This window comes from Vipera ursinii (genome assembly GCF_947247035.1).
Source record: "Vipera ursinii genome assembly, chromosome: 7".
Taxonomy (NCBI): domain Eukaryota; kingdom Metazoa; phylum Chordata; class Lepidosauria; order Squamata; family Viperidae; genus Vipera; species Vipera ursinii.
In genome coordinates this window covers 63,800,233-63,820,334 of record NC_139521.1, presented here as the reverse complement: position 1 = coordinate 63,820,334, position 20,102 = coordinate 63,800,233, and the positions used below count along the sequence as shown (strand labels likewise).

Genomic DNA, 20,102 nt, shown 5'->3' with positions numbered 1-20,102 from the left:
ATCTTCTGAAATGGTGGAGACACTGAAAAGGAGAAGTCCGCTGGTTTATGTCTCGAGGGAACAATCAATATAAACAATGATACTCTCTCATCTCCGTCGTACTGAGATTAAAAAACATTTATCTCCAGAAAATATACTTTGGGCCAGTAGAACCCAAGTATGTGTAAATACTTATGTTGATATATTTCTGTAGGCTCTGGAAGTGATGTTGAGATACTGTCAAACATAACTAGTGATTAGTAAAATGAGAAGTCCAGAACAAACAGAAAATTTGAAGTTGCTAGCTAGTTAATTTAATCTGTTTATGGCTGCATAGGAACATGCTCAGTACCCAAAAGTAAACTTAACATCTAGTTGGTGGAATCAAGCTGAAGTCTGTTATTGCTCTTGAATTATTTTTCCCCATGTAGAGCATGTAATAGATATCTGTAATTACCCCAAATTGCTTACATTGTATATATTTATTTTCTATTACCCCAAATTGCTTACATTGTATATATTTATTTTCTATTTACATACTTTTTCTATTTACATACTTTCTATTTACATACTTAAGGTACATGTTGTTAATTTATAGATTTTGTTCTAGCAAGTCAGTGTTGATTGCTAGTATACAAATACATATGTACATACATAACTACACACACACACACACACACACACACATATATATATATATAAAATAAAGGGAACAGAAAATAAGACATCCTACTATTAAATACAGTACATTGTGTTGTTTAAGTGTTCCCTTTATTTTTTTGAGCAGTATATATATATATAAATGTGTGTGTGTATGTATGTGTATATATCTGTATGTATGTATGTATATATATGTGTGTTTGTGTATGTATGTATACATGTGTTCCACTGGTTAATTGTTCTGTCAGGAAATTTCTCCTTAGTTCTAGTTTGCTTCTCTCTTTGGTTAGTTTCCATCTGTTGCTTCTTGTCCTGGCTTCAGGTGCTTTGGAGAATAATATGTTTGTGTGTATTCCCCAGCATGTAATGTCCTCAACTTGGTCCTTCAGATCGTCTAATGGTATACCTATTGCTTCTGTAATGGACACATCCTCTCTCTTTCTTTCCTTCTACATTTCTCATTATCACAGACTTATGCAGAGGACCAGGTCTTTGCATAATTTGTCCAAAACATACTAAGTTGATCAAGGTTATTCATGCCTAAAGCAATAACACTTGATTTGCTTCTGTGATCAATATGGTTTTTTAGTTGTTGTATTATCAGGAATCTTTTCCAATACCAAAATTCAAAAGTGTTAATACTGTTTCTGTGTTGCTTCTTCAAAGTCCAAGAGTGTTCATAAAATGCTACAGGAATAAAATCATTATCTGCATGATTTTCATCTTTGTATTTCACTATACAGTAAGTACTTCTTCACAGCATATGAATAACTTTCGTGAAGCCTTCATTACAAGTGTTAGTCTGTAGTAAATTCCTTGACTGGAGGTTCTTTTACTATTGACAGTGAATCTTAAAAGGTAGAAACTATCCCTCACTTCAGTACTTGCATTGCCGATTCTAAGGCTGGTTGTTACACCTGTTGTCATTTGTTTCATCTTAATCCCATTCTTTGTATCTTTTCTATATGTTAGTCCCAATTTTTCAGTGTGCTTGTTCTTTGATTTTCATTAATAAACCTTTCAGAACATTTGCATTTTCAGTCATCAGAGTAATGTTATTACCATAGATCAGGTTACCAAACAGGTCATTTTTCAACTATAAACTATTATCTTTTTTTCCAAATCAGCTTCCCCCTCCCCACCTCACCCCAAATGTATGTGTGTTGAGTAAATAAGAATAGAACATTACAGTCTTGTCTCATTAATTTTCAAACCTGGCACCAATCTATTTCATCTTGTTCCATCCAATTGTGTCTTCCTGCCTATGTATACGTTTCACATGAAGACAATGAAATGTTTTTGTATTCTCATTTCCCAAGGAACATTCCATGAATTAATGTATTGTTGCATAATTATGTATTATGTATTCTTGGGTTTCAGAAATGGTGATAATACAATGGGAAGAAATAAGAAATTCATACATTTTCTCTCAATTATATTTTTTTTTCATCTTTCATTGTATTGATTTAACATGGGACTACAATTTCACATAATTCTTAAAGTAGTAGGTTGCTGTTTCATCAAGTACATTGTATTCAAAGACAACATCTTATAAGAGAGTGAAACGGTGTTAAGTTTTATACAGATTATGAATTTAGATTCAGACACAAGGTCTAATAATGAAATCAAATGCAAAGGATGTATCAGAGAAAGAAAGAAAAATAACTTATAGAGTAGAAAGATGAATGGAATGGAATGGAATGGAATAGAATAGAATAGAATAGAATAGAATAGAATAGAATAGAATAGAATAGAATAGAATAGAATAGAATAGGAGTTGGAAGGGACGTTGGAGGTCTTCTAGTTCAGCCTCCTACTCAAGCAGGAGAACCTATACCAACTCAGACAAGTGACTGTCTAGTCTCTTCTTTAAAATCTTCAGTCATGGAGCGCCCACAATTTCTGGAGGCAAGCTGTTCCACTGGTTAATTGTCCTCACTGTCAGGAAGTTTCTCCTTAATTCCAGGTTGCTTCTCTCTTTGATCAGTTTCCAACCATTGTTTCTTGTCCTGCCCTCTGGTGCTTTGGTGAATAACGTGACCCCCTCTTCTTTGTGGCAGCCCCTCAAATACTGGAATATTGCTATCATGTATCTCCTATTTCTTCTTTTCTTTAGACTAGCCAAATCCAAGTCCTGCAGCCATTCTTCATATTTTTTTTTGTCTCCAGGCCTTTGATCATCTTAGTTGCTCTTCTCTGAATTTTTTTTCCAAACTCTCAACATCCTTTTTGTGCTATGGTGACCAAAATTGGCTGCAGTATTCCAGGTGTGGTCTTAGTAGGTTTTTATAAAGCAGTACTAATATTTCACATGGTCTTGATTCTATGCCTCTGTTTATACAACCCAGGATTGTATTAGCTTCTTTGGTTGCTGCTGCATATTGCTGGCTCATAGTCAAGTGATTGTCCACTAGGACTCCAAGGTCCCTCTCACAGTTACTGTTTTTAAGCCAGGTCTCGCCCAATTTGTACTTGTACCTTTGATTTTTCCTGCCTAAATATAAAACTTTGCTTTTCTCCACATTGAAACTCATTTTGTTGGATAGGGCCCATTGTTCAAGTTTGTCAAGATCTTTTTTAGATCCTGAGTTTGTCTTCTGGGGTGTTAGCTACTTCTGTCAGTTTGGTGTCATCTGCAAATCTGATGAGTTCTCCTTCAATTCCCTCATCTAAATCATTTATGAAGATATTGAAGAGTACTGGGCCTAAGATGGAACCTTGTGGTACCCCACCGCTTACTACTCTCCATGTGGATGTGGTGCCTTTGAGGACTACTCATTAAGTACAGTTTGCCAGCCAGCTACAGATCCATCTAGTAGTGATGTTGTCTACTCCACCTTTTTCTAGTTTACCAAGGAGTAGGTTATGGTCTACTTTATCAAATGCCTCACTGAAGTCTACTACATCCACAGCATTTTGCTGGTCTACTAGTTTAGTCACTTTATTGAAGAATGAAAAAATTGGCCCGTGCTGGCTGCTAGTTATAACTTTGTTTGCTTCTAGTTGTTCGCAGATCTGTTTTTGATTATCTTTTCTAGGATCTTCCCAGGTATTGGTGTTAAACTGATTGGTCTGTAGTTTCCTGGATCCGTTTTTTTTTCCTTTATTGAAGATGGGAACCACATCAGCCCTTTTCCAATTTTGTGGTACTTCTCGAGTGCTCCGGGATTTATTAAAGATGTGGTGTAATGGTTCTGAGATAACATCTACCAGCTCCTTCAGAACTCTTGGATGTAATCTGTTGGGTCCCAGTGATTTATACTCGGCAGTATATTGGAGTAGAATTAAAATGGCCTTCTTTATAAAACTATTTTGGTATGTGTAATAACTACCAATCACATAAGGTCATTCAGATAGCAAACGTTGATGTTTTCTAAGCACTTTTCAAATTTCAGTACTACTCTAACATATACTATCAGTAATTCTCAAACATATTATGTTGCTATAGATTATAAATATTTAGTTTAAATTAATCATCACAGCTGGTTGCTTTAATGTGATTTTTTATGGTATAAATGTTCCAACAGTTTGAATGAAAGGAACTAGAACAGACACATTGAACAAAAGGAAGAACTTAGGTTAGCTTTAATGTCTTCTGATCTTGGGCATTGTTTATTTGTTTATTACATTGGTACATTTCACAAAGTTTGATTTATTGGTCAATAGAATCGTATGATTCAAGTGACCTCAATCTCATATATATAGTAAATGAGATTTCTGCTGTAATTTTTGTTACTTTTGTCTTTGACTTTACCAGTCCCTCAATAAAAGAATTGGCTTAAATGTTAATGACAACAATGTAGCAGTAAGAATTTTTATTGTTATTTTGTATGCTTCATTTCTGTTACTGATAGTAAATGTATAATAATAATAAAGTTGGAAGGGACCTTGGAGGTCATCTAGTCCAACCACCTGCTCAGGCAGGAAACCCTATACCACTTCGGACAAATGGCTGTCCAGTCTCCTCTTAAAAACTTCCAGTGTTGGAGCATTCACCACTTCTGGAGGCAGGTTGTTCCACTGGTTAGTTGTTCTAACTGTCAGGAAGTTTCTCCTTAGTTCTAGGTTGCTTCTCTCCTTGACTAGTTTCCATCTGTTGCTTCTTGTCCTGCCTTCAGGTGCTTTGGAGAATAGCTTGACTCCCTCTTCTTTGTGGCAGCCCCTGAGATATTGGAACACTGCTATCATGTCACCCCTCACTCTTCTCTTCGTTAAACTAGAAATACCCAATTCCAGCAACCATTCCTTCTACATTTTAGCATCCAGTCCCCTAATAGTAATAAGCAATGTGGGCTTGCAGTCACTTGTTTCTATACTGATGTTTTTATCTTAAAAAATAAACATTTTTAAACTGTCTAAAGTATTAATGCCACAAAGGTTATGGGCCAACTAGTGCTCCTTCCTTCCTTCCTTCCTTCCTTCCTTCCTTCCTTCCTTCCTTCCTTCCTTCCTTCCTTCCTTCCTTCCTTCCTTCCTTCCCTCCCTTTCTTTCCTCTCTCTTTCTTTCTTTCTTTCTTTCTTTCTTTCTTTCTTCCTTCCTTCCTTCCTTCCTTCCTTCCTTCTTTCCTCCCTCCCTCCCTCCCTCCCTCCTTCCTTCCTTCCTTCCCTCCCTCCCTCCCTCCCTCCCTCCCTCCCTTCCTTCCTTCCTTCCTTCCTTCCTTCCTTCCTTCCTTCCTTCCTTCCTTCCTTCCTTCCTTCCTTCCTTTCCTGTATTCATAGTATGAAAATCCAGCAAGTTTGAAAGCCAATAGTGAAGACACATTTCAACACACTTAATAGAACTTACTTGTGAAATTCCTAAGTGATATGCTCCTTTGTTGCTCTTTCTCTAAGGAATCAACAAAGGTATGTATTTATTTCATTTAAAAGAACTACCCTGGTAGAAAATGCAATGTCTGTCTGTCACTTCTATCTGACCAGGATCCAGAGGTATCTTTCCAGGTTGCCCAATTTTATGCTCCCATTTGTTTTAGCCATCTTACCCATGGTTGAATTTTAGCACATTTGCCCCCTGATATTTATACTGTACACAGGCCTATGTGTATATCAAAGCAGAACCATCTCTTATGGAGTTTTGGATCTGAATTGAAAAGAAGTGCAATATATTTCTAGCACCATTGTTTCGGAAAAAAAACTGATTGAAATTACTTTTAGGATGGTCTTAAAGTAGTCCTTTTGCAGAAGTATTTTGCTACCCTTACATTGATTTTAAATGTAATTTTAAAGTTAGAGTAATGGTCAGAATGTGTAACTTTATTTTTTTAATGCCAACTATCACTGCAGTACATCACAGTCTATTATCCTAACTTCTAAATGATCCATCGATAGAGGGTCATTTCTTAGAATTATACCTTAACTTATTTTATAAAACAAGAAGACTTGAATATAGTCACAGGATGGAATTCTTGGGTTGGCCAGGGAAAAGTTACAATGTAATTTATTTTCAACTGAAAGAAAACAGAAGTCATAAAAAGGAGTGACATTATTCTTTCTTTCTACCTTTCACAGATATTTCAGCTAAATTTAGAATTGGCCCAATGAAATTCATGAGTCCATTATTTCTGCTGACCGTGGGAGGGTATAATTTATGTGAAAAAATGCCCCTGCCTCAAGAGTATGACAAATAGTTTAAATGTTTGAGAAATAGGAGTTATAAGAATAATTGCTTCTGGAACCGTACTGTAATAGAATTGTATTAAAATCTTCACAGTTGTTAAAGATGTAGACTGTTTGTTGGGTATAGCCCCCATGAGCTTCACATTTCTAAGGTTTGTGATAGATAAGCCCAAAAGAAGAAAACTGTGCATTTCTTCATCTACTATTGAATATATAATAAAGGGGTAAAAAAAAACTTTAAAGGCTATTTCTCCAGGAAATCTTTAGAACTTGAAATATCCATGAGTTTTTCCAGTATTTTTAACCAATATGTTTAAACTGAGGGGAAATTTTTTGCAGAACTCTTTAGATATTAATTTAAGAGACCTGTCACTTTAAAAAGAATGAAAATCAGTAGAGAAGGAACAATATATTAATAGATTCATGAGGGAATATTTAAGTTCTTAAAAATTAAATAAGATTACCGCTCATAGATGACTTTTTTCCTGAAGTATAAGGGAATAGTATTTAAGATGCTCTTTGTGGGTTCTCCTTGTACAGTAGATAGTACTTCTTACTTCTCTTTATCTGGTAAAATCTATTAGTTTCTTGTTTTATTAATCCCTGAAGGTTTTATACAATAATATTTCAATCTTTCTTCAACACTGAATTTCTAGACTTGTTAAAGAACATTAGGGAGAAAATCTAAAAGACTGTTAAGAAAATATTGGATGTTGCGAGCCATCTTTTCTATCTATCTTTAAGGTCAGCCTTTAGAAAAAGAGGGCTATCATTTAAGGATGCCTCTTTCCAACGGCAGAAAGTGTGGTACCAGTTCCTCCTCTGTTATCATTGCTTTAAAAATACACAGACAAATGGGTAAACAGTCATAGCTTTCGCTCCATCCCACAAAATCTATTTTGATCCCACAGAACCTGTTTCAAATATGTTATACTTGAAACTCATATTTTCATGTTTTTAGTTTGCTGGTAATGCCTCAGTCCTTCAGCAGCTCACCATACATCTTTTAAATTTTATGGATCATATTCAGGTGCTGTTGAAGCTCATATATTTCTTGCATGGTATTGAACAAATGGTGCGTTATCGTATTTCGCACGAAATCCAAACATTTTTCCAGTTGCTAAGAGCCCCACAGATTGACTTGTTCAAGCTGCTGTTGATAGTCCAACTATCCTCATGATGTAGTCTACTCTGTTGTACAATACTCAGAAGTTTTTGCCTTTTCCCTAGCTAGACAAATCCAAAGCTCCTTCATCAAATGTACAGATCCCCAAAGCATTGCAAGCATATGGTTCCTGCAAATGGAAGTCATTCAAAGTTAATGGGAGCCATTACTGGAATTAATTTGCCTCCTTGAATACTCATTTGCCTCCTTGAAACTTGCACAAAATATCAGGAGAGTTTCTTGGTAAATCTGCTTCAATACTCCTTTTGGCCAGCATGTTAAAGGGTGATACGGTCTCTCAATCTCCATTTCTGATGGCTTCGTCCTCTACTTCCCATCAGTCCTTACTTGACACATTGAAATCGAGTCTAAAGATGAGATGTCATCTAATGTCTCTTCTCACACTAATTGGCTAAACTCCTGTAGTTTGAAATTGTTGTGATTTACTCTTCTGAAGGTTCAGCCTCTTGAATCCAGTGTTTCTCTCAGTCCTGCTATTTTCTTCCAGGTGACCTGACTTTTCACTTCAAGTGATTAATTTCACTAAGTTCGTGCTGCCTTTTCTAATGTTAAATGAACTATGGGTTTATATTGCTTGTTACACTTGGATTGTTCATTAATTCCAAGTCCTTCATTTTTTTCTAGGACGTTCAGGGCAGTAGGAAAATATAGTCATTATAATTTACTGTTCATTTAAAGATGACACTTTACTCTTGTCCTTAGGAATATTATTGTACTCTTCTTGTCACTTCCCTTAAAATCACGTTTCACAATAGTGGACACAGTGGATCAAAGAGGGAATAATGTATCGTAAGGAAGTGTTCATGTTTCGTTTACAGTATTCTCACCATGTTCATAAGAGTATCAAAGGACAAAAAATAATCCTGCCTGCAGTTCTAGAAAAATAATTTGCAGTCCAGTTCTGAAACGGTCAATTTATTTAATAATAATAACACTTGCTGCCATTGTCAACCTCCCATCGCCCAGTTCGCTCCCACAGAGTCGGCCTCCTCAGGGTGCCGTCGGCCAGGCAATGGTGGCCGGCGACCCCCAGGGGGAGAACCTTCTCTGTGGGCATGCCGACCCTCTGGAATGAATTCCCCCCGGAGCTGCGGACGACCCCTGATCTTTGGTCCTTCCACCGTGACCTGAAGACGTGGTTGTTCCAACAATCGGGCCTGGACTGACTACGGTTTTAATTAGCTTTTTACTGGTTTTTAAATTGTCATATAATTATTGTATTTATTGTTTAATTCTTTTTTAAATTTTCTATTTTATGTTTTTAATTGTTGTGTACCGCCCTGAGTCCTTAGGGAGAAGGGCGGCATATAAATTTAATAAATAAATAAATAAATAAATAAATAAATAAATAAATAAATAAATAAATACAACAACAATAATAATAAAGTTGGAAGGGATCTTGGAGGTCATCTACTCCAACCCCCTGCTCAGGCAGGAAACCCTATACTATTTCAGACAAATACAAAGTAGTCAAAGCTCAGGCAACAAAAGTGTTTAAACAACAACAACAACAACAACAACAACAACAACAATAGTTGGACCTTGGAGGTCATCTAGTCCAACCCCCTGCTCAGGCAGGAAACCCTATACCAGTGATGGCGAACCTTTTAGAGACCAAGTGCCCAAACTGCAACCCAAAACCCAATTATGTATTGTCAGGTGCCGGGTGGGGATGGCCCATTGGGTGGGTGTGGCCCATTGGGTGGGCATGGGTGCAGTGTCTATATCTTTTTTGCATTGTGGTGCCCTAAACTCCAAAACATATTTTCATCTATTATTCCAGAAAGTGGCATTTTGCTTTCCCTAGTTTTCCTTCAAATTTAATAACTATAAATTTATACACAAGGATTTGCTCAATCTTTCATAACATAGCATTCTTATTCATCTGTGGCTTCTCACTGTATTTTCTGCAGTCACTCCATTTGAATATAGAATTAATAGACATAGAGCTCAGCTGAGTGGGACTTTTTTTGCTATACTTCCTTAACATATTTATAGCAATAGCAGTAGCACTTAGACTTATATACCGCTCCATAGTGCTTTATAGAACTCTAAGCAGTTTACAGAGTCAGCATATTGCCCCCCCCCAAAAAATATCAGTTCTTATTTTACCAATTTTGGAAGGATGGAAGTCTGAATCAACCTTGAGACCTGTCTGGGTCGAACTCATAAGCTGTGGGCAGAGTAAGCCTGCAATACTGCATTGCAGTAATGCATTCTAACCATTGTGGTACCACAGTTCTTTGATATAGATGTTCCTAAACTGATAGGGAAAGTTCTTTCTTTACTTTTAATATTTTCCTACAGAGAGTAAAAATGCCAATATAAACAAGAATCAAGCTAAATATTTTTTTCCTGAAAACAAACATGATTTTTGGAGTGTACATACAGTTTCTCCCACCTCACAGCCACCTGTGATTTGAAGAAAACTCCCAGTAATAGGTAAAATTTCACAAAATCTATTCAATTTTTTCCTTGTTCTCTAAAAGTAGAAGCCAGGTATTACTAGTTAAATCTATCCTTTTTCAATATGCATTTTCCTTTTAATTAACTTTGTAAGCCAAAAAGTAATAAGTTGGTCTTCTTCACTATGTGATTGTAAGGGACGCGGTGGCTCAGTGGGTTAGCATGCTGAGCTTGTCGATCAGAAGGTCGGCAGTTTGGCGGGTCGAATCCCAAGTGCCGCGTAACAGAGTGAGCGCCTGTTACTCATCCCAGCTTCTGCCAACCTAGCAGTTCGAAAGCACGTAAAAATGCAAGTAGAAAAATAGGGACCACTACGGTGGGAAGGTAACAGTGTTCCATGCGCCTTTGGCGTCTAGTCATGCCGGCCACATGACCACGGAGATGTCCTCAGACAAGCGCTGGCTCTTCGGCTTTGAAACAGAGCTGAGCATCGGCCCCTAGAGTCGGAAACGACTAGCACGCATGTGCGGGGGAACCTTCACCTTTACTTTACTATGTGATTGCTAAAATAAGAGATTCCTTTTTCGCCCCTCTGACTGTCCCAAAATTCTCTGTGTTGCTGTATCTTTTTAATAGGTCACCAAATGCTGCACTCTTTTATTTTACAGGATGTGCTGTTTTCCTTTCCCCCTTGTTTTCTTTAAAAAGAAAAAAAAAGATGGTTCTTCTGTCTAGATTATTTGAGGCATGTTGCTGAACATTACATCACACATGTCAAAGAAAATGTGAGATTATCTGAGACTTTACTAATTGAAATTAACAGTCCATTTTATTTCCAAATTAATATAAATTCGTTTGATCAATAGATACACACTTGGTCAATAAGAGCATATTCACCCCCAACTCAAGCCAATACAAAGCATGCATTATATCTTTGAAAAGATGATAGGGAATACTAGAATTGCCACATTTATGTCCAGGAATATTAATATATAAGAAAGCCACAAAAATATAAACTAAATAAATACAGTACTTAACTATATCAATTATTGACTGTATCTTTATAAAATGTCTAAGATTCAAGAGGTAAGTGCAAGGATAAACTCATCAAGATTTATGTTTCTTGGATGCATCTCTAATTTTCACTCATGTGTCTTCCACCCTTATAATTTTTAAGTATTCATTTATATCTATGGTCTTTATAGAAGTCATTTATTAAAAGATCTGCCATGACTTTTAGTTTTACATGAAGCCATTGTTAATAATATGCTGCTGAGCAGTCTTAGGCATGAAACTTGCTGCTAAACTGATTGTGCTAATCAAATATGCCTCACACTAGGTTACTTGGACATGTCTCTGCAACTAATGGCTGAATTGTATAATCTGTGATCTATAACTCTACTTAATTCCTAATTAGTGCTGTTGGTTTCAATTAAAATGGTTTCAAAATAATGGCATACTTCTTTTTTTCCTATGTTCTTTTGGGAATGAATGTGTCAGCTCCATAGCTATGATATATATTTATTTCACTGTGCATCATGTGGTTCTAACAACATTTGTAACCTCTATCATTAACAACTGCAAAAGCTTCAAGTATAATAATGTAATACATTAACTGCATTTAGATCAGGCAGACATTAAGTGGTTGTATAATTACATTCTGTAATCTAATGCAAATAAAGAGGAACCAAAATTTAAGAAAATCTATATTACAGGTAGTGATTTATCAGTTTTAACAGCATTTTGTCTGATCAGCTTCTTTCAGTGAATATAATAAATATTTATAAATAAATAAATAAATTGTACTTTCCATATAATAACAACAATACTAATACCCCTCCAAAGCATGAATGGGCAATTAATTTTCCCACATAAGAAACAGAGAGTGTTGTGCAGGGCTGAACCAATAGGGCTGTGAAGGTGTGTAGGCATACACACAAGCACATATATACATCACATACGATTCTAGGGTTAAAGAAACAACTGGTGTCATCACCATTATCCAGGGGACACCAGTTGGAGATTCCTTTCATGTCCCTATTAATGAGTGCACCAAAGTTCAGATGGAAAATTTGATGGTTAATGGTAATAACTTTGTTAGGACATGTGAAAGTTCTTGGCAAAATTGGGATTTACCCTTGGTGGTATATCAATCTTCACTTAAGGAAAAGTTCTGGCCAGGTTTAACTTAATGTCATTTGCTACATCCCCTGTCATTATGTAAGGGAAAGAGCGACAGAACCTGGAGTCAGAGTTAAAAGAAAGGATCAGCCTAGAATCTCTACATAGCCACAAGTGAACTAGCAATAGCACATAGACTTATATACTGCTCCATAATGCTTTATAGCATGCTCTGAGTGGTTTGTTGTGTCCGCATATTGTCCCCAACAATGTGGATCCTTATTTTTCTGACCTAGGAAGGATGGAAGGCTGAGTCAACCTTGAGTCGGTCAGAATTGAACTCCTGGCTGTGGGCAGAGGTATAGTCTGCAATACTGCATTCTAACCACTGTGCCACCGTGGCTCTTAACTAAGTCCAAACTCTTGAATTCTATTGACCTTTATCTAACTCCTGGCAGGTGCTAACTGTTAGTTGAGAAAATTCCTCTGCATAGGCATGAGTAGCAATAAATCAGTTTATTTTATAATTAATTAATTAATTAATTAATTAATTAATTAATTTTTGTGTCATGCATCTCCCTTACAAGGTGACTCTAGGCAGCTGTTTAATTAGTCCTTCATGTGTGGTCCTGATCTTTTGTACCTGACAGTTTATTTAGGGTGATCACTAAGTACCAAAAAGCATTTAGTGTAAAATAATGCATGGCTTGGTAAAGAGACTCCAGGAGATCCTCCCAATTTTTAAAGAAACAATGTCATTTTGACCTTCTTTTACAAAGATGTCAAAAACTCAAGGTGAAAGAAAAGAGTGTCCACAGTACAGAAACGTGGCATACTATAGTGTTTTGCTTGTGCATGTAGTTCATTGAAATTCTCAATTTTTGTGATTGTTTTAAAAATACACACACACATGCATACACATACACACAGGCCATGGCAAGATCAGACCCTTTTGTACAAAGAGTCCCAGCAGACACCATGTCTGTTGTTCTGTTGCCCATTGCTGATGTGGTAGTTCAAAGCCTGATACCTTTTTTGTGGGGTCATGCTTATGTTTTCCTATGTCTTGGTGTTCAGTGACTCATTTGCTTTCCATTGGGAATTGATATTAAAGTTGTTTGGCAGATGTTGTGCAAGTGGGGGCTTCATGGATTTAGTCTTTCAGCTGATAAATGAGAAAGATTGGCAAGTACCAGTAGGAGTGATTTGCTCATAATTTTTCTCTATTCTCCCACTAGTGCATTTTGCCTATGTAAATCAGGTGGTGCTCTATGGCCCAGAACAGGAAGCCAGCAAGTCGTATTGGTTTTAATATATCCGCTTATATATCTGGCTCCTAACTTACTAGTATGGCAGTTCTTAAGCCATACAGGGCCACAGTATTCACAAAGTGCATTGTAAAGAGGAAGGAATTGGCAGTTTGCATGCAATAGGCACGAAGAGGGGCAGTAGTTCAAGAAAGAAAAAGAAAGAGGAAGGATTTGTGCTATCTCACAAGGGTAGAAAACAAGATGGAGCAAAATAGAGCTCATTATGCAACTGCAGCTTTTAGAATTGCAAACATCTGCTTTCACTGTGATAAACAAAATTCATTAGAAATGGTCACATGTATGTGTTCTGTTGCTCTCCTGGCCATATTGAGAATGGCATGTGGGTTATTGTCTCATGATTCATCTTAGCGGATAAATCTATCTTAGACTTAACCCAAAAGAATAAATACCTCTTCTCAAGCATGTGTGAATACAGCTGCTGGATCTATGCCGTGTGTATGTTTAATGGAACTCTGTGGTAATTGCAAATTAATGCCAAATAATTAACCAGGGATGAATAATGTTGGTCAAACTACATTTCCTATAAGTAGTTCCAAAAGATCATATAATATTAAGGATGCTTGAGGGATTCAGTCTTAGCAAGGATACATGGATCAGTAATTAGCCAGTTTTTCATATTCAAAATATTAATAGATTTTTTTGGTTAGGAAAAAAAAAGATTTATATCTGTGCTTTGAAATGTGTGTGTGTGTGTGTATACATTCATACAAACTATACAAACCAAAAATAGAAACAAAATGAATAAAAATAGAAAATGCCTAAAATGACAAAGAAAAAATAGAAAAGAAAGAAGCAATATAGTAAACAAAAAGAAAAAAAGGGTATGAACAACTTTAGTTAATTTATCTTAAAATACAACAAAAGATCTCTTTCCAAATCTCATATTTTATCAATCAATCAAATTTTATTTCATCACAGACCAGCAAAAAAAAAAAAACCCCAAGAAAATCACCATTAATCAGGGTAAAAAGAAAAAAAAAAGCTTCTAAAATACCTAAGGATTAGAAAAGAAATAATGGCATACTGTATCAACTATAGGACAGTACTTACTAGTAGTCAAAGAAGTAAAGTCAGATTGATCTGATAACAACTTCAGATAAAACAGATCAGAGTGAATCCCTAAAGTAATGGCTGGTGAGAGGCCATTGAATCTGGCCAACCCTTTCAAATTTTGGAATTCTTATGTAACTGAGGTATTGGCTGGTTGAAGACAGTGTGCAGAGTAGTTCAGAAAGATGTTTCTAGGTAAAACCTTTTAAATCTATATGCAACTCTAAATCAATGACTCACTGCTTGAGATCAGGTAATATGCGTTCATAGCCCATCAGGGTGAAATGCTCATGAAAAGCCATAAGTAGCAGGTTGGCATATGTTGCCTGGCACCAGGAAGTCTGAAGACTATTGGTCATAATTAAGTGGACCAAGCCAGCTGGAAAAAAAAAGAGAAAGCTTAAGCCAATTTGAGAAAATGAAATTCCAGGCAGAAGTTTCTACTTTAAATAGGCCAACTTCATGGAAAAGCACCAGATTCAGAATGCAGAAAAGTACTTGGTAAATTGATCGAAAGAAAACTTGGATTGCACTTCAAAAAGAAGGGTAACCTACAGGAACCCAACTGAACTCCACAAAGGAGCTAACCTTAGATTTCAGCTGATGTCAGGCTTCTTTGGAGAAGTAGAAACATTGTAAAGCCAAAGTTGTATTTTTGTGCATTCAACATAATCAGCACGGAATTTATGGTTGTCCATAGTATGGAAAGCAATTCCCAGATATATTTAAGGTCTTGACTTGCTTTATTGAATGATTATTTAGCCACCAGATATGTGCCTTAGGTACCTAGCAAAACCCACAACCTCGATTTTGTAGTCATTAATTTCTAATTGTTCTTCTTGACACTGCTCAGCAAGTGTATGGAACACAGGTTTCAGGCCAATGTGTGTGTGAGAAAACAGCACAGCATACAAAAGAACAGAACATTGTCTATTTTCCAATTTTTATGGATGAAAAGATGTACTATTGAATTTGTCTATAAAGGAGTTTTTATACTGTAGATTACAATTGCTAGAAGATACATTTGTCTCACTCCCTGTTGACAGGAATTTTCTTGGTGCCTTCATCTAGGAATTTTTACACAACTTGTTCAATCATCAGGGACCTTAGCATGGTTGATAATATAGGTGAATAGGGAAGCCAAAATGAATACCACTAATCTAAATTATGTAGTGACGTGGTGGCTCAGTGGGTTAGGACGCTGAGCTTGTCGATCAGAAGGTTGGCAGTTTGGCGGGTTGAATCCCGAGTGCCACATAACAGTATGAGCGCCTGTTACTCGTCCCAGCTTCTGCCAACCTAGCAGTTCGAAAGCACGTAAAAATGCAAGTAGAAAAATAGGGAGCACTACGGTAGGAAGGTAACAGTGTTCCGTCATGCCAGCCATATGACCACGAAGATGTCCTCGGACAAGCGCTGGCTCTTCGGCTTTGAAACGGAGATGAGCACCGGCCCCTAGAGTTGGAAACAACTAGCACACATGTGTGGGGGAACCTTTACCTTTACCTAATCTAAATTGTTGTGAATGATCTCTTATTTATAAACAAATAAAGCCTCATTGTTTAGTCAACAAAAGTTCTTTAACAGAGATAATATCTATTTTAACATTGATCAAATAAAGCTTCTTTATGTTGAATTTATTTTTAATAATCTTGATCTTTAATCCCTTCAAAAAAAATCTTAGAACTTTATCCCCTTTCATTTTTTTCTTTGTCTTTTCTCACAAAATCTTTCAAAATTTTAACAAGACTCTTTGGTAAATCCACTACAGGAAAATTATCCAGGATTACTCTCTTGGTTTGATATTGTGTACCCCTTTTAATTATTAAGACATCAGTTACTTTTGTTTATATACTCAATGTAGCATTTTTTCCCCATATAATTCTTGTAGTCTTGTCATTTTTAAACCCATTTTCAGATCCATCTCAGATGTCTAGCAAAATGCCTTCCTGTTTCATCACATCTTTTAAACATATTCTATCTATATTGGCAGACATTGTTAAAATTAATTCCTGGATCCGTTGCTGACAAATATTAATTACATACAATACTAAACTACTTTGCTCCATTCTTTATTAATAAATCAAATGTAAGTATTCTTCTCCTTTCATTCTAATCTTTAGTTCCTTCTGGTTCCCTCTAGTGTCCAAACTTCAGGCTCCCATCCTATCATTTTTTAAAAAAAACTATTCAAAGCAACAACATTTTCCCATTGAAAAGATTCTTATTATTAGTTTCAAAATCTTATTTCAAATCCACCTGGACCTTTTGTCCATTTGTAACTTTTCAAAATTAATATTCTAATCACTTTTGTTGGTTATATTAAAAAAAACAGCAGTCAATTTGTATTTAAAACCTCTTTTGCTAAGGATGGAAGAAAATTACCCAGTCTTATATAACTTCTTAATCCAAAGATTCCTAATAACCGGAAAGCAGCTAACAAACAATTTTCGACAGTGATTAGAAAAGGAAGTCCATTGCAAGTCCATTGTTCATAAACATGTAGTTTTATCAAGATAGCTATTCCCTCTTCTCCCAGAGACCATTGTCTTGCAGTCTCCTCACAAGGAGCACTTGTGGGTAATCTCAAATCCTCTCCATGTCTAGAGAGGGATAGGAAGAGCCACTCTAAGCACTAGCTCTTCATTCTGCTCTTCATTTGTTAGCTATCCTCTCAGCCGTTTCTTTCCAAGAAGTCTGTTTAGAAATGTTATAGTGATGATCACTCAAATGTATAATTAAATCTGTAGTAGAATGCAAATTTTATGGAGTAAGTCATAAATTAGTAAATTAACATAGAGACAGAATGCAAGAGATTTATAAATGGGCCTATGCAAATAACTAAAAACAAAATAATTCATATATTTCTCAGTAACGTGTCAGTAAAACTTAGGTGTTTAATGAATTTTCTAATTAAGTTTAAGAACATTTAAAGCGGAAATAGAGGAAAGTATGCATTGTAAGTTATGGTATGTATGTTTTTTTTTAATTAGGGTTAGGGTTCTTTATTTTTTCTCCTGATTTTTATTTCATAATCAATTGTCTTTCATAATTTTAGTTCAGTTTTGTTTTCTTTTTTCCCTTGGGTAAACAAATGGAACAAAGGGTCCATACATAGTATGGTGCGTGTAAAACTCTATTAGCATCTGCAAAGAATATCATGTTTACAAAGTATTTTTAACTCTTACATTATTTTGTTAGAAAATGGTCCTTTGTGACACTCCATGGTGACTTTCTCTTAATATTGACAATTTATGATTTATGACCTTAGCATCTACCTAGAATTATTTTGCATTAGCAAAATAATATCAGGAGAGTACGTTCTCTCTTGAAAATACTCACTTCTCATTGCAGTGGGATATTTTCCCCTTGGGATAGAGGAAGGGGTTAAGTTACTTTGAAAATGTTAAGAAAATCAATTCAGCATGACTGACCAGGAATATATTTTATTTCTCTCCACAGGAAAATGCTCGGCATTTACAAAGTGTGCTTGTCTCCCAAGTAGATAAATCCACACAGACTGAAGTTGTAGGCCATGATGTAAGTAACTGTACTTTATAGGGAATTTTGTTGTTTATCTCTTGAATTAATATTTAAATCTCTACCAGCCTCTTTTTTCTTGCCACTTCTGTGCTTGTGCATTATTGTAAAAGTGGGCCACCTCGTTCATCTTTTGTTCTTAAATGATTCTTAAATAACTTTTGCAACTGAAAAAAAAATCTGTCTGCTGGCATAGTATGCTTCAGTAACTACATGTTTTAGCAACCTTTTTCTTCCATTCTCTAAATTTGCTCTGAGATGAATATGAGAAAATTTGAAATCTTTCTATATACATGTGCATTTGCTTGCTTGTCAATAACCAGATGAACTTATTATGCTTGTAATCATCAAAAGCTCAAATCATTTTCTTTTCTCAATCTTGTTTCATAAAAGAAAGCCTCCAGAAGTTTGTCAAGAATTTTAGATTCATATTTTAATCACTGGGTCTCAGCTGGGAATACTGTTGGTAATTTAACTAAAATTAGTTGTTTTTCCCTGGTGATAGCATGAACTGCGACTATTAAGAAAATGCTCATATTGATGGAACAGTTAAAGAGTATTGGTTTCTCCTTGCTTTTCCTTTACAATCTGCCTTCAAAGAATATGGATAATCAAGGTTTTGAGAGAAAATCTAAAACAGAGTTGTTATTATTTACTCAAAGAGCATCCTGTTGATATATTTTGCTTTTTGGTATCCTCAGTCTAAAGTAAATGTCTGACCTTTGATGCTAGCGCTATCCTTTGATGTGGATTGCTCTCTTCTGTTTCCTTGTAAGGAATTTTCTCTTTTTCACGTTTGGAGTGGAGTGCATGGAATACCTATGTGTGGATTGGTGCGAATTTTTGTTTGTTGTTTGTTTTTGAGGGGATTTTTTTGTGTATAATGTTTATTAAATGTAAAGGATCGCCTTTTGATTAAGACACAAGGAAATTGGAGGAGATTCTGTCTTAGCACTGTCCACAATTAACACTGATGTAGTCACATGGGAAAATGTAGCACCTGAACTACTGCATACACCAATTTTGACCTCTGCATTCATTTGTGGTGTTGCATTGTGGATTTGATTGCTCCATTCTTGACTTATTTTTCTACCTATCAGTAGCCCCTGATGATAAATTCTATTAAAAATATGTATAATTTGTTTATAATATGTAGAAAATAATATGCATATACCTATTATACATACATTATATCTCTACATTGTATCTGTATAAAAGTTCTATAAAAATATCAAACACTAAAAACAGAATAGTCACAAATCAAAAAAGGCAATTAATTATGACAGCCAAGAGCACCATCAATTTTACAGTAAACAAGTAACAATAATAATACATCAAATAGTAGTCCAGCTGAAATAAATGAATAAATCAGAAGCAAAATAAGATTACTTCAGAAAGAATGTCTCACTGGAATGGAAACTTATAGGAGACACCATCACTGAGAAAGTAGTTGATTTTTTCCCATCAGTTTAACATAACTATTTTGCATTTATTATCCATTTTACATATTCTGTGGATTCAGTGTGTTGCTTTCCTCATGTTTTCCTAAATCATTCATTATGTCAGGACCCACCTCAATCCACATCTTAGGAAATAAGAACTCTTGGATGCAAGTTTAGTCCAAAAGGAAAATGTTTACTAGGAAGGAATTGATTGTGGGAATACAAGACGGAATCTGAGAAAAGTTACATTTCAATCCTATATAAACCATTCCCATTCCAGCCCCTCCCCTCATCCATTTGGTCAGGCTGTCGTCAGTTGCTAGGTGTCAGGTTCTTCCATGGGAAAGGGAACTCTCCTTGGTTTTATGGTTATTGCTTCCCTTTTTTCAGTTGTAAATGAAGACACAAACCATATCTGTCTGTCCCCCTCCCTTCCCCCGTTAAAACATCCCCTGTTGTTTGAAAATCGCTTTAGTAACCATCCTCTCTCCCCCCCCCTCGGAGAGATGGCAGAATCCCCAGTAATAGCACGTTGTTCTACCTATACAATTATGAAATGTGATATAAATGGATTCTGACATTCGGCTCTCCTTTCAGAAAAAAGATGAGTCCATCTGTGGGGAAAGAAAACATATAAATGTTAGCCTGGTTTGTTTGGATATTCTGTATGAAACCTCTTAAGCAACTTAGGTGCTTTAACATGGAGTTTGTTAACCCATTCGTTTTCTGAGGAGGGGAGGTGTTTCCATGCCACTAAATATTGTATCGTTC

At 35.8% G+C, this 20,102-nt stretch overlaps 1 protein-coding gene across 3 annotated transcripts in view; it reads left to right on the top strand.

Annotated features, from left to right (window-relative positions):
• Positions 1-20,102, top strand: part of CCSER1 (coiled-coil serine rich protein 1) — a 770,064-nt gene that overhangs the window by 436,817 nt on the left and 313,145 nt on the right. For all 3 annotated transcript variants that reach the window (XM_083367020.1, XM_083367021.1, XM_083367022.1), the window contains exon 9: positions 17,812-17,889. In XM_083367020.1, coding sequence (XP_083223146.1) covers positions 17,812-17,889 — 78 coding nt within the window. The remainder of the gene's footprint in view (positions 1-17,811; positions 17,890-20,102) is intronic.